Source organism: Talpa occidentalis, unplaced genomic scaffold (genome assembly GCF_014898055.3).
Source record: "Talpa occidentalis isolate TD23 unplaced genomic scaffold, MPIMG_talOcc4v2.1 talOcc4.3, whole genome shotgun sequence".
Classification (NCBI taxonomy): domain Eukaryota; kingdom Metazoa; phylum Chordata; class Mammalia; order Eulipotyphla; family Talpidae; genus Talpa; species Talpa occidentalis.
The window spans coordinates 115,981,168-116,002,065 of record NW_023603184.1 but is presented as its reverse complement, the minus strand read 5'-3'; the positions used below and the strand labels follow the sequence as shown (position 1 = coordinate 116,002,065).

General features: G+C 41.5%; 1 protein-coding gene across 5 annotated transcripts; it reads left to right on the top strand.

The window, feature by feature from the left end:
• Positions 1–13,571: 13,571 nt before the first annotated feature.
• Positions 13,572–19,806, top strand: LOC119254808 (serine protease 58-like). 5 transcript variants are annotated; one of them, XM_037521869.2, is made up of 4 exons: positions 13,572–13,718; positions 16,279–16,405; positions 16,899–17,076; positions 18,924–19,806. In XM_037521869.2, exons 1-4 carry the CDS (start codon positions 13,710–13,712, stop codon positions 18,928–18,930), a joined length of 321 nt encoding a protein of 106 aa, XP_037377766.1. In that variant the 5' UTR covers positions 13,572–13,709; the 3' UTR covers positions 18,931–19,806. The 5 variants fall into 5 exon arrangements, 3 of the variants coding, with proteins under 3 accessions (XP_037377766.1, XP_054555920.1, XP_037377765.1); XM_054699945.1 differs by lacking the exon at positions 13,572–13,718 and adding an exon at positions 15,772–15,866 and having other exon boundaries at positions 16,286–16,405; XR_005127364.2 differs by lacking the exon at positions 13,572–13,718 and adding an exon at positions 15,882–15,972 and having other exon boundaries at positions 16,286–16,405.
• The last annotated feature ends 1,092 nt before the right edge of the window (positions 19,807–20,898 follow it).

Below are 20,898 nucleotides of genomic sequence, written 5' to 3'. Positions count from 1 at the left end.
GCCGTGAAGCCAAGAGGAGAGAGACCCCAAGGCCCATGTGTCTGGTGTTTATACCCAACCTGGCTGCTTAACTCCACCCTCAGGTCCCCGCCACCCTCCCTTTGGTAGTGATGGGATTTGTCTTTCCCAATGTCCTGATGGCTTTGGTCTGGAGTGGGGGTGGAGTCCACAAAGCCTGCATGGAATTAGCTCAGGACATCCTTTCCCCCTAACAAAGGGAGGGTTGCTGGGACCTGAGGGTGGAGTTAAGCAGCCAGGTTTAGTGTATGACCAGATATGTAGGCCTGGGGGGAAGCGGGGGTGTTGCGCCATTCAACGCGCTGTTGGGGTCCCAGCTCAGCGGAACTGGTAGGCTGCATTCACAAATTTATCTCTTTTTTTTTCTGAGTTATTCCTTTCTTCATCGCCCCCCCCTTTTTTTTTTAGGTAAATAAACCTTTTATTATTAACCTTTTTGTGTGTGCCTGAGGTTGAGTCTTATAAATTGTAAGTCCCTTTTAAGCATGCGGGTGAGGACCCACAGTCAGGCAACCCATTTCACATTGGGGTGCCCAGGAACAAAGCCTGCACACAGGGTGCCATCCTCTAGATAACCATGATATGTGATGTAACAATGACACATAAATGGGTTTACTGATTGGTTGGTGGTAGAATTGTTAGGGGGAAAGGATCAGAATCAGCATAGAGAGCCAAAAAATAAGTGCTGGAGATTAGGAGTTATGTGGAAGGGAGTGGGTGAGCGGGAAGATAGTGAGCGCTAAAAGAAAACATTGTATAGCTTCTTTGTCAAAGAGATCCAAAGTCAACTAAACTTGAGTTGCCAAGTTTTGCTCTTCTCTCTTTCCTGTTGTCAGAGAACTGATCTCTGATCTCCAGTTGTCAGAGAACTAGCTGTATGTATACCCAGTTACCTTTATAATTGCACTAGCTCCTCCCACTGGTCCCAACATTAAACTAGGGTATTTTTCAGCAGTGAGTCCTCCTCACACATTGTTGGGTTCATAGAGCCTTGCTCACCAGGGGCCATGATTGAGAGAAGTCCCATACTCACCATGGTCTTTGCACCAATGGTCCAGGCTGAGGTAGAGAGACTCTGGGAACTAAATAGGAGCGAAGGATCAGCATGGGGAGCTGGCACTCACTGGGGGAAGCCAATGAAACAGACAAGGTCTTGGAGAGGAGTCGTGATCTTTGGGATTGAACACAAGACTTCCCTCAGGACATGGCTTTTGTGTTGCTCCTGCAGTCCTTTGTGGTGGCTAAAGCTGTATCTTAGCAAGACAGTTGCTTATGGAAATACTTAACTAGAACCTCCGGGGAACTAGAAGGAGACTAAAGGGTCTTACCTCTTGCCTCTTTCCTGGGTTTCCTGGGGCTATTCTCCCATGGCACTTGATTTCCCCACCCTTCTTTCTTCCATTAAAATCCTGAATGAACTCGTGAGTTCGGAGGTGACCCACCTGGCTCCGCAGACCTCTCCCCTCAGCAGTGTTATTTCAGTGGATCTGCCTGTTCTGCTCCCCACTCTGGTGAATCCTCTCACCGCCCCCCCACACACCTCTGGCCTGTACCCCAGTTTTTGTATGCATAATAAATCTTTAAAAAATTCTTGAGTGATTATGAGAGTTAACATGGTATCCTTTTTTGTTAGAAAGAGAATTCTCAACTAGGTGCTAATCCATAAAATCAGAATAAGTTATATATAAGTATTGATATTTTCTTTTCGTCAACATGCTTTGGGAAAACAAAAAGCAGCCTAGGCTAATATAGAGGGTGACAATATAGCAAAAAGAGTGCCATCTTGCTGTGTTCTGTTGTTTTTTTTTTTCCTGAACTGCATAATAATTTCCTGAGGAAAATATACTGATTGAAGAAATGTTGGTCTTTCAATCAAAAACGAAGATTGGCTTTGGGATTTTTGACGTGGAGAATATCTATTTTTTTAAGCAGACTACTTTGAATTAATTTTGAAATAACTGCTATAATTTTAACAGATATTAATGATATTTGGGTTGTATGTTTGTGTGTCTACCTGACAGAGATGTATGATTTTGCTGACTGAAGTCTTCGGTTCATAAAATCACTCCTTAATACTGAAGGCAATTAAAAAGTTTTCATCTTTTAGCTGTTATAAATCCAAATTACAAGTTATTTGAACTATAAAGTCTGTTGACTGCTAGATGAAAAATTACTGTGTTCTTGCTTTCCACTACTGTGAATTCAATTGTGGTAGAAAAATTATTGTCTTTCAAAATACTAAGTTTTATATGTATGCATGCATGGATGACTCCAAAATGAATAGTGAACTTAAAAAGCTAAAACCTCTCTGACAGCACTTGACTTATTCTGGAAGAAATTAAATAAAAGAAATATCAGAAGTATGTGCCCCTTTTTAGGTATAATACAAACTTGAAACAAATATTCTTGACTTGAACTAAGAAAGGCTTCTGAGTATCTTTGCATGGGATTTGAATATAGCTCACATGCCTACACAAAATATCACAAGCCAGCTGCCTCTGCAGGTTTCCTACTCAGAGGAAAGAAAGCAGACCATTGTCAGCATGAGGGAGGTGAGGAATGAAGAGCAGCAGCTATGCATGGACTCTACAATTTGCTTAAACCCCATTCAGACACAGGCTTTCCCAAGAACTTGACTCCCCCATCCCACTCACACACACCCGCCTCCCCAACCCCAGAGGCTGGGACTTCTGCAGGTGCTCTGATAAGACAACTGTCTAGAAGATAAAGTACTTCATGTACATGAACTCCACACCATATCCATATTAGGATTAGAAGTGCTCTTAAGAAAATGTAGAACTGAAAATGCATTTTAATAGGCTTCTGATGTTTTGATTTAAACTCCCTGGATGATATTTATGTTTAAATTGATGTGAAAATTCCTTGTATAAAATGCATTTAGAGGCTAGTATTGTGTTATTTTTTAAATAGCTATGTATTCATGTTACTTTTAAAAAGTTATGTGAGAATGCAGAAGGGAAAATACAGTATGTGAAATTGTTTATTTTACATTAGTAAATACTAATATTGTATCATCGCTTGACATTCTTAATATTAAACTGGCTAATATTAAGATATTTGGACTATTTGTCACTATTGTGTTAACAAGATTATTGGTTGTCTGGAGCATAAAAATTACTTTTTTGCAAAAGATCTCCTTTAAAAAAGTTAAGGTATCTCAAAAAAGGAAAAGAACATTAAATACTGGTGATTTACATGAGAAACCAAACACCAAATTAAAAAGAATTTAAAAATTATACACAAATACAGGAAGTCAAATCACCCAAGTTGGAAGAAAATCATATATGTTGTAAAATAATTATTGATGAAATTAAATTGATATTGACAATTACATTAAATTAATAATTATATCAATTAAAAAAATCTGTCCCATTAGCAAAAAGAATTTCATTTGATAAATGAACTAAATACTGTCAAAAGTCAATAAATAACTAACAGGAAAATTCACTCAAAATGGATTAAAGACTTGAACACAATAACAGAAACACAAAGTACTTGAATGAAAAACATAGAGGCCCACTACAGGAACCTTACTACAAAGTTATACTTGGGAATACAACTCCAGCAAGAAGGGAATCAAGAGCAAAAATAAGCAAGTAGCACTAGCTAAACTTAAGGCTTTCATACCACAAAAGAAGCCATCACAAAAACAAAAAGGTAACCTACAGAATGGGAAAAAGCATTTGCATACTATATCTGTCAAGGGGTTAATCTCCAAAATATACACAGCATTTACACATACCAAGAACAAAAAACAAGTGACACAAATAAAAATGGTCAAAGAACCTCAATAAAACATCTCAGAGCAGGGCCTCCCTGGTGGTGCAAGGGGTTAAGCACAGCACTATTGTTATAGGACAGGGAGAGGGGCAGCCCAAACCCCGCAACCTGCCTATTGCCTATTTTAAATGGGTTCTGCCATCCGCCGCATCAACACAAAACATATGAGACTTTAATGGGAAGGAACTTTAATAAAACTAGGAAACAATACAGGTAAGGCAAAGAGTCTAGTTTCTAAATGAAGCACCCAAAGTTACCCGTCCCCTTGTGGGTAAAAGTCCATCCATGTGGGATCGGCCCAGAACAAGGCCCCAAAGCCTGCCACAAGTCTAAAGCATCTTCCAGTGGGGACCCACAGAAAAGGGTCAGAAACAACCAGACAAGCCCAGAAGGAAAAGAGCAAAATCAACATCAAGATAAAAGCTTCCATTGTCACCTCCCCACGGGTCTCACCCACATCTGTGTCACCCAGTCCACGACCAAAAGACAAGCGCAGTTTCTTCACGTGTCTCTAGGCTCCATGCGCCTCCTCCAGGTCTCCTCTGGCTCCATCCTGCTTCCTTTTTCCTCAGTCTCTTCTCCAGCTTCTCCTCTTCCTGCTCAGCTCCACCCTCCCTTGGGTGGGGCAGGGAACCTCCCCCACTATGAAGCCATCAGCAGCCTCTGCAGCATGAGTTCAATCCACAGGCCGGCCAGGGAGCTACTCCCATGGCACAGCAGACCTCTCTTGAGTCACTTGCTGCTCCCCTCAGCAGTGTATTTCAGTCAGTCTGCCTGTTCTGTTCCTCACTCTGTCTCTGGTGACTACCCCCCACCTCTGGCCTGTACCCCAGTTCTTGTATGCATAAATAAATAAATCTTTAAAAACAAAAATCTCAAAGCAGACATTCCGATAGCTTGCAAACATGAAAAAATGTTGACAATCACTTATTATAAGATAAATGCAAATTAACCACACTGTAATGCCACCTCACCACTGTCACTAGTCCATGAAATGAACAATTCCACGACTCATGAATGGCAAGCAGTAGGGGGCAGACAGGTGAGGGCACTCATAGAATCCCAAGCAGCCAATCATACCGGTCTGAAGGAGGCTTGACAACAGGGAATGCTAACCCAAAAGCACTGGGAGGGATTGTCAGATATAGGGAGTGAACCTGGGAGTGAACCCGCCCCTGGGGTCCTGTTTGCCCAGGGGAACCCCCACCCCAGAGCCAGGGAGGGGTTCATGGAGAACTCTCTTGCATCTGAATTAATTCAGCTCTATTCTTGTTATTATTCATGACGCCCATGACTCTTTTGTGAGCTCTAATACCATCAGATCTGTTGTAGTTATTGTTTATGGTAGTCATGTAGAACTCAGTTGTGCGCTCACTGATCGTCGGCTCTTTTAGAGTTATTATTCATGCTGACCTGTAGAAGTCCGTGATCTCAACCTGAGTTGCCTGTTTGCACCAGAGGAGACTCATGATTCTTGCCTGTCCCCTTTCTAGAAAAGCCTTAGTTTTTAAAATTTTCAAGTGTGTGACCTCATAATACATTAGAAGCGTTAATCTTTTTATAATATTGACTCAAACCCAGCTTATTACCAGCTTTTGTGAATTTATTTTTAATAACTTGTATGCTCAACAGTAACTTTTATCTGGATTTTAAATTTCTATCTTTTTAAAACAATTAAGTAAAAGAATCTACCCAGAAGAAATTTAGTGAGTCAAAATCTTTTTTTCTAGACTCTGAACTAAAAGCACCAAGGTTGCACAAGAAATAATTCACCCTTTCCTTTTGCTTTATAATGCATTTTATTGCTTGTGAAATTCTTATATAAATTACGATTTGATTCTGGAGATCCTACTCAAAATACTCACCATCTATTATTCATCTTCTACCACTTAAATACCAGGCTGTGTTCAGATTGTTTCATTGCTTTCATTTTTCCCCAACATTTATTACAGTTCTTTTTTACCGATGAGATTTAAAAATACTCAAACTTAAATTGGATCATGTATGTTTTAATTGTAACGAAGATAGTGTAATAGTTTGTTTCTGCTTTTTGAAGACAATTAAGTACCAGTCATTTATTTTTCTTTGTCAAAGATAAAGTTACTTCGCTGTTATTTCACTTTTGCTACCATTTCAAATATTTAATTAGCAAGCAATATTTAAAATAAAGCAAATACTAAAATGATCTGATTTAATTGGCTAAATACTTTGCCATTTTTTAATTTAAAAGATTTTATCTGGGGCCTCCACTGTGGCGCAGCGGTTGAGCGCTGGGTTGCGAAGCTGCCTGCAGCCTCTGCAGTGCCCGGTTCGATCCCCAGCTGCTCCCCAGCCACCAGAGGAGAGTCCCACATGGCGCGCAGACCTCTCCTGCCGCCTGCTGCTCCCCTCAGCAGTGTACCTCGTTCCTTCTGCCTGCTCTGCTCCCCGCTCTGGCTCTGGTGAATTCTCTCACCCTCCTGCGCTTCTGACTGTACCCAGTGCTTGTATAAATAAATAAATAAATGTTTAAATAAATCTTTAAATAAATAAATAAAAAGATTTTATCTGTCTAAGACATTTAAAGGATTGTGGATTTTATCTCTCCAATAAACTACTGCAGAAGATAGAGAGATAAAGATTTGCCAAAAGTGCTGCAGACTTCCTCCTGCCTGGAAGCTCAGCAGCCACCCAGGAGATCAGAAGTGGCATGATAGACAGTATACAGGAAAGCCAGCTGAGGCACTGCCCTCAAAGCCAATCCTTTTGGAGGCAAGCACAGGGCAGGTTCACTATGGATATGAGAAGATGGACAAAGAATCTCGGAGGCCTTGGTGGATTTTCCAGGCTTTAATGCTCTCAGGGAACCAGGTACACAGGCACACCAGGCAGGGAGGCTGGCATGCAAGGAGGCAGGCTCTGCCAGGCAGGGGGGATGGGAGCAGGCAGGCATGCAAGCCTTCCAGCCTTCCACGGATCTTTACACTCTTTCTTTCTCTGGTATCCTCTTGTAGTCTTGCCTCTCCTGAGTCACACGACTTGTCCTCTTGTAGCCATCATCCCTCTCTGAGTGACACCACCCTTATTGCCCTGGCTCTAGGCTCAGGTATGCACACTTACCATGCCCGCACCAATGCTCCAGGTTTCCACACTCACACACGCGTGCTCCCAGCCCACTCCCAAGTGCCTTCTTCATTAAAGCGATCAAGACGGCAGGTGATAGCAACAGAGGCTGCTGATGTGAAAAGCCTGATGCATTCACTTACCCTACACCATGCAACAGGAATTGTGCTGGAATAAGTGGGAGTTGAAGCCAAACAGGCAAATTCTGCCCCCACCTTGGGGCCCAGGTTGAAAAAACAAGAAGACAAGTTTTGGGAAATGTGTATAAGGGACTTTTTACACCTACAGTTTTATGTTTTCTTAAATATAACTAGAAAAGCCACATGTCTTCTCAACTCCAGACTGAAGTTGAGGTTTAAAGAAACAAGACACAATGGTGAATATCAACAGATGAGACTGAGGAGTGCCTGAGGGCAGATCTCTAATGCTAAGTGATGTAAAGAGCGAAGTCCCTTGTGAACTCAGCATGGAGTACCTGCTATTTTCTGACCAATGAGAATCTAATTCTTGGAGGATGATGTTGCAGCAAGCCTGCAGGGAAGTAGGGGTGGGAGGGCATGTGTGGGGGTGTAGAATAAGGAAGCTGTTAGGGCTTCCAGCCCACTGGGAATTTCTACTCTTTCCCTTTGGGCTCCATCTGGCCTCCTCTCATGGTCCTGCCTTTCTGTAGTCACTCACCCTCTAATAGCTCTTCCGCCATAGTTGTCCTGTCTGCGTGATGCCACCCTTATATCTCCACTCCCTGTAGAGTTTTGTGAGGGCAAAAGCAGGTTAAGGTTATACAAGCAAGCATGGTGGGCAGACATATCTTGGAGGTTCAAACATGTAAGTTGCATATTGAATAACGGTCTACCTTGTGCATATTGATCAGTCATCTCTTTCCATTTGCTTTAGTTTCAAGTAATATTCAGTGTAGTTTTATAGGCTCTTGATTTGCCAGGACCCAGGGATGCAATCATGGAATTGCCAAAAACAGTGCCCATCTGTGCATTTATTAAATGGGGTTTCACTACTACACTACACTGGCATCAATACTCTCCAGGTAAAACCAGGCAAGTGTTGCTGTTGCCAATTCCCTTATCTTTTTACATTTTTGTAATGCTGAGTTACTGCAAGTGCAAGTATATAATATCATCTTGTTATAATTGTACATAAAATTCTTCTTATCCTATTACCCATATTAGTTCCATTTTCCTTGGCAAGTTATTAGCTGTCATGTCTTGGTCTGCAAGCTGTTGAAGGTCATTTTCTAGATAAGATATACAGTTGTTTTATCTCAATTTTCCTATTAGTAATAAGCTTTGACTATCAGGAATGTAAGATAGAATTTCATTTATGATCATTACCAAATTCAAGTAAGTATTAAATGAAAAGTGCCTAGTATTGTATAATGAAGGGTAATTGAAACTTTGTGGAAAGCAATTGGTATTTTAAATAAGCTTGTCTGTAGACATTGTTTGTCTAAAACTATTTTAAAGGGCTCCATTAAGCTCTATACCTTTAAATCTATTTTACTATTTTAGTCATTTTACTAGCTATGGAACTACAGCCATCTACCTTTGGCAGTTTCTTTCTGACACCCACAGATGCATCCACCCACATATTCACCACGCAAATCTACACTCTGACTCACATTCAGAACGATTGTCAAAAAACCCCACTCCCTGTCTAAAGTGTTCCTTTCAAACACATGCTATTTGTTTGCTTTATTTCCATATATCTGTAAGTCAGCTGAGTCTTGTAGGGTCTACCCAGTACCCTAGAGCCTGCATGTATGTTTTCTCATATGGATTTGGTAAACCTGCTACATAGTCAAGTCTATTAAGGTCATAAAGTCCTGGTGAACTGCTATTTTACAACACTTATAACATCAAATGTATGGTTTAGAGATTTTATCACACCTGGAAACATTTACTATAAATGAATTCTTGGTTATCCAAATGTTAGCAATTATTCCTAATTTCAATATTATATTAAAACTGGCAACATATCCAGGGCTATCATGTTAATTAACCTGGAAATGAGAGTAATTAAGTTCAACATCATTAAATCAAGCAGTTTATATGGGAAGGAAGAAATGATGCAACTCATTTATTAAATGCCAGCAGAGAATCATTTCGCTTATCTAGATCATTCTTTTATTCAGGGACATCTAGTGTCTGTCACTTACCTGGGATCCAGATAGAAAGGATAAGACTGAACTTCCACATAACACCCTGAAGCTTTTTTTTTTAACTTTTTTAGTGCATTACCCAGAGGCATTCACTGTATGCTCATATAATTTTATTTTACATAGATTATAACCAAATTTTTTACCAATCCGTCCCCTGATTAGGAGTATCAAGTTAAAACAATAAATCTAAAAGAGGCTGGTAAAGACAGGTAGCATCTGGCACTGTAAAGTGACAGCTGACAATCTCATAGCAAAGCAGACCACAGAAAATTTGTGAGAAGTTAGTGTGGGAATATACCACTCGATACACTCCAGGACTATGTAAGGTATTGTTGCTTTATAGCACAGAAAATTGAGTTTTATAATGATGCTAATGAGTCATCCAAGAAAGCTCAATTTGACTTTTTGAGAGGTCAGAAGTATGTAACCCATTTATTAATACAGAAGTACATATTAATTACTTTAAAATTCAATCTTTATAGAAGAGGATAAAGAGAGATTGATAATAGTCTCCTGATTCCTATATCTTTCTGGTACTGTCCTAAGTACTTCCCAGGGATTCCTTGGATATGAGACAAAATTCTAAAAGTGTGCTGATAGGAGTTCAAGCATCAATGCCTGGCCAGCTCAACATCCTTTATAAAACATGCCAACAAATCTAAGAACCCTAGTAAGGTGGCATAAAAATTAAAAGCAGCTTGGTTTAGCAGAAGGACTGTCTTCTTAGCCTGGTCATCCCCTGACCTCCTGATTCCTTTTCAAATCTGGACCAGAAGGGAGAAAAAAAATCACCAAGTTCCTACCACTACCATTGCCTCATCTTCAGAGGCCGTATCTATAGGAGCTAATTTTCCCATGGACCCCAAATCAGTCTGCTCATGAAATTTAGGATTTCACATGGAACCTGAAAAGACTAAGCAGGAACCAGATTTGGGCCAAAAGATCTGTCAGAATGTTTTTTATTTGCTGGAGGGATAAAAAAGGGTGTTTAAAACAACAGGCAATGGCATGATGCTGAATTTAAATAAAAGCTTATACCATTTGAAGTAAATGTTTGCTCTGCAAGAAAAAAACTTCCATTTTTAACCACTCTTTGTGACCTCTCTTTGTATAGATTGAAATTGAAGGATCTATCTATAGGAAAATGAAACTTGTCAGGTAGCACATGAATTTACAATGCATTCAAAATGCAGACTGGGCTGAGGTTATCAAAATAGTCCTACATCAAAATAAGAAGTGCTGTGAGTCCAGAGGGTCATCCCAGTGATAGCCACCTGGTTTCTTAGAGGATTAGAGCCTGGGCTAGCCTCCATGGTGGCAAAGCCATGTTTTATCAAAATGGTATAATTAAGAATGGGTGGCAATCTAACCTCTCTTCCCAAGAGTTCCATGGTGATTTTTAAACATGTTTATAAATATTTGCTTTTGTGAAATTTTAGAGGGAGCTTTCCATACAAACATTTGGCTTCTAATGACTCATCTCCAGTCTGGTTCACACCCAAAAGCTTCCTACAGGCTATCAGTGAATATTGGGCTAGATAACTGCATTATTTTTATTACTTACTTCAATGAAGATGGAAAAAGATGATGGAGGGAGAAAGACATATCAGATAAACATATTAACAACCTTGTTTCTTTATAAGAGTTTAAGAAATATATAACAATACTGTACCATTTGAGCTCAACTTTATCCTGGTATTAAGTGATAGATTTCTGTTTGACTTTTTGAAAAACATCTGGCTAATTATATCTATGTTACATTTTTTCTAGTCATGTATATTTACTAGCAACAGACATTTCAGAATTTGAATTATTAGCATTAAATTTTACTTTTACTATTGTAAATTAATTTACTATTGTAAATTTTTTTTTTTTTTTAAAGATTTATTTATTTATTTATACAAGCACTGGGTACAGTCAGAAGCGCGGGAAAGTGAGAGAATTCACCAGAGCCAGAGCCGGGAGCAGAGCAGGCAGAAGGACCGAAGCACACTGCTGAGGGGAGCAGCGGGCGGCAGGAGAGGTCTGCGCGCCATGTGGGACCCTCCTCTGGTGGCCGGGGAACAGCCGGGGATTGAACCAGCACTGCAGAGGCTGTGGTCAGCTTTGCAACCCAGCGCTCAACCACTGCGCCACCGGGGAGGCCCTACTATTGTAAATTAATGGATCCTAAAACTATCTACAAAAACAACTGAGAGAATAAATCTTCCTCTTTTGTTCCCTATTGAAATGGAAGAGAATGATGGTATTTAGTGAAGATTTTAGTTAAGTTTTTTCTGATATTTATTTATTTATTTATTTATTTATTTATTTATTTATTTATTTATTTATTTTTATTTATACAAGAACTGGGGTACAGGCCAGATGCACGGGAAGGCGAGAGTATTCACCAGTGACAGAGCATGGAACAGAACTGGCAGACTGAACGAAACACACTGCTGATGGGAGCAGCAGGCGAGACAGGAGAGGTCTGCTCACCACATGGGTTGATCCGAGGCCAGCGGGATTGAACCGACACTGCAAAGCCTGCGGACAGATTTACAGCGCCGAGCTCAACCACCTGGGAGGCCCTGCAAAGCTTTTTTAATGTATATAAGGTAACAACAGTTATGAAGCTTGTGAACTAGCAATGAATCCCTCTATTTTTATTCCCAAGGGGCAGAATTTGGGGACAGTATGTATATTGGGATGAAGATGGCAATATGAAAAAAGAAACTAAAATTGCAAAATAGTACTAATGAAAGATTTTGCCAAAGAGAAATAAGTAGAAATAATATACTATTTATTTCATTTATTGAATTAGCAAAAGGATGATAAACTCAGGGCCATGATATCTTGAATTACACTGGACGATGCCAGTCATGCTTTATTTGCACAGAATTATCTTTGTTTTCTCTTATCTCCCAAAAATATTCTTCCCATTTTTCTTGAAATATATACATCTCTTTGTCTACATTTCACTCTCCCCTATTTTCAAAGGAATTTGGAAATAAAAATGATCATTTTTGTCCTTACTATAAGAAAAATGATGTAATCATACATTGATGAATGGAAATTGTCACTTAGCCTCAGCATGAAGAGATAATAAGGAATGGTGAGGATTGTGTTAAAAAGAAAAGCACATGACCATCTAATTATAAGGAAAGAAATGCAATTTTATAATGAGTAAAATATTTGAACATGTTACCAAAGAATATATATGGTTGACAAGTACATGAAAAGATTTTAAGTAATCTTTAGTAATTAGGGAAATGAGAATTAAAACCAAAATGAAACACTAATTGTTGTGAGGATAGTTGAAATTAAAAACACTGAGCACATTGTATACCTAAAATTATTTCTCAATTTTGAAACTTTTTAAAAAACACCGAGCATATCAGCTGCTGGTGAACTGAAATTCTCTTCCTTTTTGATGAGAATGAAAAGTCCTTTGGAAAGCAATATGATAATTTCTTTAAAAGTTAAACATATACTTACCAACTGTATATGATATAGCCATTTTATCACTCCTCGCCCAAAAGAAAAGGAAGCATATGTCTAAATAGGACATATATGTGTGTGTGTGTGTGTGTGTGTATATATATATATATATATATATATGTCTATAATGATGATCATATATAGAATGTTCACAAGCACTTTATTTAAAACATCCCCAGGGCCTCCCCTGGTGGCGCAGCGGTTGAGCGCTGGGCTGCGAAGCTGCCCGCAGCCTCTGCAGCGCCAGTTCAATCCCCGGCCGCCTGGTGAGGGTCCCACATGGCGCGCAGACCTCTCCTGCCTCCCGCTGCTCCCCTCAGCAGTGTACTTCCTCAGTCTGCCTGTTCTGCTCCCTGTTCTGGCTCTGGTAAATTCTCTCACCCTCCCGCGCTTCCAACTGTACCCTGTGCTTGTATAAATAAATAAATAAATCTTTAAAAAAAAAAAAAAAAGTCCCCAAACTGGAAACATTCTAACTGTTCACCAACATGTGAATAAGTAGACGATTTTTGGAATATCAACAGTAGACTACTATTCAGCAGCAGAAATAAGTGAATTCAACACATAAAAAAAATGGATGAATATCCAATTATACATAGTGACATAGCCAACCAAAGTAGAGAAAATGCTATATGATTATATTTATTAAAAAATTCTAGAAAATATAAATTAACCCTTAGTGATTGAAAATGATCAGTGCTTCCGCTAGAGAGTCAATGACAGGAAAAGAATGAGAAACTACAAAGGGGGCATAAGGAATCTTTGGTGAATATGCTCATCAATTTACCAAATTATGCACTTCGATAAGTATAGTTTATTGTGTGTCATTATACTTTAATTAAGCTGTTGAAAAAATAAAAATAAATCTCATGTCATTGATGTACAATACCTGATACGTGGATCAAAGACGGTAACATGGTTATGCTATTTCCTCGGCAACTCACAGGATGTGACCTAACAAGTCAGGGAACTTAGAATACCCGGAGGTCATGTCTGTGTGACAGGGTGTTGAGAGTTTTAATTCAGGAGATAAACAGATGTACAAGCTCTACTATGTGGTGGGAGGTATTATGCTGGGATCTGGTGATACAGAGTTGAATCAGACAGAATCTCTGCCATTAAAGGAGTCAAGATCATGACTCAGGTAAACGGAAATTTGTATAAGTCCCATCCAGAAGCACATAGAGAGGCTCATACCAGGCAGAACTGAGACTGAGCACTGGAATATCAATAAAACTAAATTGGCTCAGGAGGTATCTCTGAGAACCAGGTTCTGGCCCACTGACATCAAGTGTGAGCCACTCGGCAAGGGTTGTGGGCAGGGCAGACTCTCTTTCAAAGGGTGGGTAAGGTGTGTGCCCAAAGAAGGAAAGCACACACGTATGGAAATGGTCCATGTGAAGGAAAATGGAGAAACTGGCTGGCCTGGGGTGGCAAGCCCACAGAGAGAAGAGAGAAATAATGCACCAGGAACTGGGGTGTCAGGTGAGCGGGCTCAAGTTGGAATACGAGGGTCTCTTGAACCTACACTGAACAAGTGGAGCTTCAGTGGGAGGCACCGATGGGGAGCCACAAAGTATCTTCCTCAGTGCAGAGAGAGCTGTGGTCAGATTAGAGGATGGATTGAATCCTCTCCTGTGGCTCTGAACACTGGAAGTATAGTTAAGGACTTGCAGGCAGTCAGAGGAATAGATTCAAAGTAAGGCCAGTTTCACGTAAGGCCAGAGGGAGGATTCAGTCACTGCTCACCAGCAGGGACACACATGATCTTAGAGGAATGAGAGTCAAAAGGCTTTGACAAGGAGCCAGGAGAAGACACTATTCAACACAGGACAGAAACTGGTGACTCTGGGGTATAATGAGAAATGATCAGTGTATGTTAGGTGGACCAAGCTAAGGGGCTAAAAGTCAAAGACCACAGTCAATCTTGGAAGAAAACTCAGGACAGGGCCTCCCTGGTGGCGCTGCAGTTGAGTGCTGGGCTGCAAAGCTGCCCGCAGCCTCTGCAGCGCAGATTCGATCCCCGGGTGAGGGTCCCACAGGGCGCCCAGACCTCTCCGGCCGCTCTAGCTGCTCCCCTGAGCAGTGTACTTTGTCAGTCTGCCTGTTCTACTCCCCGCTGTGGCTCTGGTGAAATCTGTCACCCTCCTGCGCTTCTGACTGTACCTAGTGAAGGAAGGAAGGAAGGAAGGAAGGAAGGGGGAGAGAGAGAGAGAGAGAGAGAGAGAGAGAGAGAGAGAGAGAGAGAGAGAAAAAGAAGAAAAGAAAGAAAGAAAGAAAGAAGAAAGAAAGAAAGAAGAAAGAAAGAAGAAAGAAAGAAAGAAAGAAAGAAAGAAAGAAAGAAAGAAAGAAAGAAAGAAAGAAAGAAAGGAAAGAAAGAACTTAGGACACACAGAAACCAGAGTTGGCCAGAGAGAAATAGGAAGTACATCAACACATCTCCCAAGGGTGCTGGCTTTGTTTGCAATTGCCCAGGGACTCTGACTCTGTCCATTCTGGCACACCTCTACAGACCTATAAATAAGATGGAGGGGATCAAGTGATCACTCTATAATGCTTTTAAGTTTTTTTGTACATTGGAAAATGTACACAATAAAATAAGCAAAAAATGGCCCCTTCTATCTGTGCTCTTGGAATATGATTGTACACATTTTCCCAGTGAGAAGTGGACTGCTTTCTACTCTGTGAACCTGGGTTGGCCATGCAAGTTGATTGGAACAGTGGGGCATTTGCAAATATGACATACATGGAGGTTTGAAAAGGGCTTGTACGCTGGGCCTTACCATTTTGTTGTCCTTGGGGACACTGCATCTACCATCGATCATATAACCATCCTGGGCTAGACTCTTGGTTTATGATAGACACATGCTCAGTTGCCCCGTCACTTCAACCTCCAACCAGAAACCACCACACTCCTTTGTGGCACCATTAGCTGCTACCTGATCACAGATGTGCGACTGAGCCCTGCAGAGAACAGACCAACCACCCAGCAGAGCACATCTCAATTTGGCAACCCACAGAAATGTGAGTTGTGGTGGTCATTTTAAGCAAATAAGTTTTGAGGAAATTAGCTATGAGGCAAACGTTCACCAATACTTTCTGCCCAACATGCCTCCAACTTCACTCTGAGGGAGCTGTGTGAGAAGAATAACCTGTGGCCTCTGATATCACTGGCAAATTTTCAGGGAGAGGTCAGTGGTCATCCCTGGGGGCTACAGGGATGCTGACATGGGATGGGGACAGTGTGACATGAGAGCAAGTCTCAGTGTGACATGGGAGAAGGCTCAGTGTGGTAAGGGAGGGGTCTCTAGCTCCTAGAGGGGCTAGTTCATATTTAAGTCGAGGGCAGGTAGTTGCCAGGCTGAGAGGTAGAGGCCGCCCACAATTAGTGAGGGCTGGTGAGTGAGCCTAAGGGAACCAGAGCCGCAGCAATGCTGGGGAGGGCAAGGAAGGCAGGTAGTACCGGCGAGCTGAGAGCTCTCTTTCTGCTAAAGGAGAGCAAAGTCTTGGCTTATACTACATGTCTCTGGGGGGTCACACATCTCACCTTGGAGAAATTCCTGGGACTACGTTGTGAGGGCAGACATTCCAGAGAGAGAGGGTCTGGCTATGTGTCCTCCCTCTGATGCCCTCCTCCCTTAATTCCGAGCACCTCACTCCGTTGGGCCTCCCCATGCCTCCTTGTAACCTCTCCCTTTGCAAAGCTTCCAGGAGGTCAGCCTGTTGGCAGTTCTCGCCCCCCGGCCCTCCCAGGTGATCTTGCTGGGAGAGGGTTGGAGACTGCAGATATGAACCACCACTTTCTAGCCTTCAGCATTCTGGCAGTGATTGGTGAGTGCAGCTTCCTATTGTGGATTAAATTTTTTTTAAGTTCATATTGGAGGAAAGTGCAGGAAATGGCCCTAGATTAGAGGGGTGGAGAAATCATCAGTTAGAGAGATAAGATTTCAGAACTCCAGTGATTGGCAGATTTTTAGAACACAAAGTATTCTCAAGAGCCCATGGATTTTCCTCTGGCTCCTTGGGCACAAAAGGAGATCGGGGCTGAGAGAATGAGACCTGACTCAGGGGGTGGTGTCGGCAGCAGAATGGGATGTTGCTGCACAGCTAGGAAGGAAGCTAAGAGAAAAGAAGGAAAAGTCCAGAGGAAGGAAGGGAAGACAGGTGAAGTGAATGAGAGGTAAACACAGAGAGGAGTCTAAGGGAAAGTCAGCAAAGGATCCTGAAATATTTCTGTAATTCCCCAAATATCAATAACAGAGTGGTCATTTCAAAGCAAAACCACATAAAGCACCTGCCCCTGTCACTTTCCCTTACCTGGCAGCAGTAACAGTTATAATCACAAAACGAACACCTGCTCAAGTGAGGTCATTTTGGAAACTCCAGCCAAAGAAGATGAAAAATGGACCAACCTTGCTTTTCCTGTACTCAGAAAATGAGCCTTGTCTGGGGACCCTGATCCACGAACAGTGGATTCTCACCGCAGCCCACTGCTTCTTGCCGTGAGTGATGAGGGTCATGGAGGGAGAGGTTTCCCACCCTTAGCCACTGGGATTGTTCAGGGGGGACTGATGCTCCATTGCGAGGAGACTTGCACAGGGGCCTGTCAAGACTGAGGATTGATTGGACCAAGTTGGGGAGAGTTCCAAGAGGCTCTGAGCCAGATTCCTACATGGGATGATGTGGATGGAGGGAATCGGGGAAGCCGAGGACCAGGGGATGGACCAATAAGGAAAAAAACCCTGCACACCCTGCAGTCTGGGTCTCAGAAGTCTGGAATTGCAATGGAAAATGCTTGTTTGCCAGGCTAGGAGATGGATGTCTTGGCAATTTATGGAGGAAATCCTTGAAAGTCTAAGCATGTTGGGGAGAAAGAATGTAGGATGAACAACAGAATATTGCAGTCCTCATTAATACTTTATGAAATTTTCTAGATTACTTAAGGTAGATATTGCTTCAAAAGAGATATCACTAAACAAGACGGATAAGTTAATACCCGAAATATTTCTTCAACACCCAAATTTTACCATGGATACTCCTGATAATAACCTCATGCTCATCAAGCTGAATGTTCCTCTAAAGCTCAAGCAGGTTAGCCTGGCAGTTCTGCCTGACACCATGGATGATAGAGAAGGAGAGAAGTGCACTGTCTTTGCCTGGGGCTGGTCTGAGTGGAACTATCGTAAGTTACCCCACAAGACAGGCACTTAGTGTTCCTTGAACCCACTTAGTGAGGATCATTGCAGAATGATTGTTATAGATCACGCGAGGCAGATGCGGTTTGATCATTTATATATCTTAGCCTTCATACTTAATCAAATGGAAACTGAGGCCCAGTGGAGACTTGATGTGCTAACACGATTATTTAAGGCTGGAGTTCTGGAATTTAGTTTGTTTGCCCATCACCACAGTGAGTGGTAAAAAGGCATGTGGGGGAAGAGAAGAGTTTGGAGGGTAGTCCCATGAGTGAAGCTGAGTGGGGCTTATTCATTATACACTTACTGACAAGTCTTCACAAATAAAAGCCTGCACACACCAGCACAGGGCATGCAGTTATAGCACTGGAACCAGCGTTTTGAATTCCCATTTTTTATATTTTTTCCTTCTCTTATTTCATTTTAATTGTTTTTTCTTTAAGTGAATGATAGGTTAATAACAGAAAAGAGTAATAACAGAAGGAGCGAGGAAAGAGAGATGAATACATACAGTACCAAAGAGAGAAGCAGTGTGTGTGTGTGTGTGTGTGTGTGTGTGTGTGTGCGCCCGCTTGCACACATGCACACACTTGCATCCAACATGTGGGCCCATTCTCAGTCACAGGCCTTGAACCCGATATACAGATGAACAGAAATGTCTTCTTTCTCCCAAATGCATTGTGCCAAGCAATTGAAAAATCAGTGACAATTCAAATGACAAAAAAAATGTTCTGTGCAGGATCAAATATCAACACCATAAGTCTATGTAAGGTAACTCTTTTCCCTCTGCCTCTCCTAAGTTTGGTTTAGGAGATATTTTTGGTCCACCTATCTTCCTCAAACCAATCAAACTAGTATCCTGTCTCTACATCCAAGAAGATTATCCAAGTAAATGGGATCCAGGAAGGAATGTTTCTTCCATCCAGTCACAAATGAACCTAGACCTCAGGCTGGAAACATCTCAGAGTGGTCTGATTTCTCAGACTTCCTCTGATGTGGCCTTGGGTGAGTGGTGGGACAGCCCAATATGGCCATCAGAATTTTCTTCCAATCCTTATTATTGAAACCTTTTATTCTGGGACCCTCAGCTCAGGGCTTGTTATTAGACATCCTTGTTTGGGCTACCCTGCCTGATCCTCCTCTTCTCCTAACAGGAAATGAGTGCTGCCCCAATCCTGTGCCAAAATCAGCTCTATGGCATCCTGTCCTGGTCGAAAGGGTGTGCTCTGAGAGGTGATGTTGGCTACTACACCAAGATCTCCCACTACACAGACTGGATCCTCAATGTCATCAGAACCTACTGAGCTTCTCTATTCCATATCCTAGGGGCAAGACTGGGTCTATCGCCTTTGGTCTTTCCTTTCCTTGCAGCCTCCGAACAAGATGGAAATGGAATCTTTGGCTCCAAGGGATTTGTCTTTATTCTTTTCTCTTGATTCAATCCAGCCCAGATGGTCATCAAAGGACTTGAGCTGGATAGTGTCTCATAAATGCTTAACTTGTCACTACTCTTTTCTTCTCCTCCTTCAAAGTCCTACTCACCAGCCTTGGTTTCCTCAAACTGATCTAGACTGTTCTCTTCCCACCACCCTCCAGAAACATATGGGACTGGGATGTGACAGCCAGATGTGGGCACCTCAAGGTCACTCTTTGGTCTGACATCACTTAGTGCGGAGTCAGGCTTCAGCCTGACCTTCTCCCCCGCCATAGGTGATAAGGCTGAAGAAAATGCTGGTAAGCTAAATGGGCTGCTGGCAATGTAATTATGAAAAATGGAGATGAAATTTTCATGACAGCAAGAACTATTCTGGTTTTTAAAATGTCTGGAGGGCCTCTCTGGTGGTGTAGTGGGTTGAGCACCGAGCTGTGACGCTGTCCGCGGCCGGCCTTGGAGATACCCACATGGCGCAGCAGACCTCTCCTGTCTTGCCCACTGCTCCGCCTAGCAGTGTATTTCAGTCAGTCTGCCTGTTCTGTTCCCTGCTCTCTCTCTGATGAATCCTCTCACCCTCCCGCACAGCTGGCCTGTACACTGGTTCTTATATGCATAAATAAATAAATAAATCTTTAAAAACAAAAAGAGTTTCAATGCTTAAAAAATAAATAAATAAAAATGTCAGGAGAGAAAGCAGAAGGGTGAATGGGGATGGGTCTGACCACTGATAGGAAAATAGGGGTGATCCTTTGAGAGATTTTTTTCTAATGCTAAGCACAGAAAAGTCGAAGCTAGATGACTTGAAAGGGAATACTAGAAAGACAAGAAGTGGGTGGTGAAACCAAGGTGAGTATTGTTGTGTGCATGTGAATTTTCACCTGCACATCTTTGTGTTTAGATTGGAGAGGGTGTGTGTACAGAATTATCTTACTAATCTAAACAAATCCTTCCTTCTCCATTTGCCAATCAGCTGATATTTGTCTAATTCCACTTTTATCTGCTGTTATCCTACCTTTACAAATGTTTAAAAACTGAAACATGTCTTATACTTTTTGTTACAGCATTTTCAGTTGGAAATTGTTTAAGAAATTGCTAAAACTAATCTGGAGAGTTTTTGTGTATGGGCGATGCCCCAAAGATAATGTCTTCTATAACAATAGTGAAATGTCAAAACTAGAAATTCCTACTGGTGCAATGCTGTTCACTGAGATGCAGAACCTAATATGGAGTTCACTTGTTTTTCTTTACTTACACTTTATTAGGGCCAAAATTTAAAATCTGTACATTTGTGGATTCCTATAACTATCACACATACAGATTCCAGGTGTTCTATCACCAGAAAGAAATCTAATGTGTTACCCTTGATAATCACACGTCCTTCCAAGCCTGAACCCTTGTAATCCCTGACCTAGTCCTCATCACTACAATTTTGTCACTTCAAGGGTGTTATTATGAAATACATACAACTTCATGCTCTTTTTTACTTTTGTGATGTTCCAAGTGTCTTTTGGAACATTTCATTTATCTTGAAACACCTTCACTTTGCCATTCTTTTAGAACTGGGCTGCTGGTGACAAATTTTAGCATTTCCTCACCTTTCCTGAAGGACAATTTCTGAATAAGGAATTCTGGGTTGACCATATGTTCTTTTCAGGATTTGGAAAATGTTTGCCTGTTCCTTCTGTCTTTCATTT

Coding starts and splice junctions, on each gene's coding strand:
- LOC119254808 (XM_037521868.2), top strand. CDS start 17,495: ATGAAATTTTCTAGATTACTTAAGGTAGATATTGCTTCAAAAGAGATA. Junction 17,757..18,388: donor CTGGTCTGAGTGGAACTATC/GTAAGTTACCCC, acceptor GCCCATTCTCAG/TCACAGGCCTTGAACCCGAT. Junction 18,541..18,923: donor ACACCATAAGTCTATGTAAG/GTAACTCTTTTC, acceptor TTCTCCTAACAG/GAAATGAGTGCTGCCCCAAT.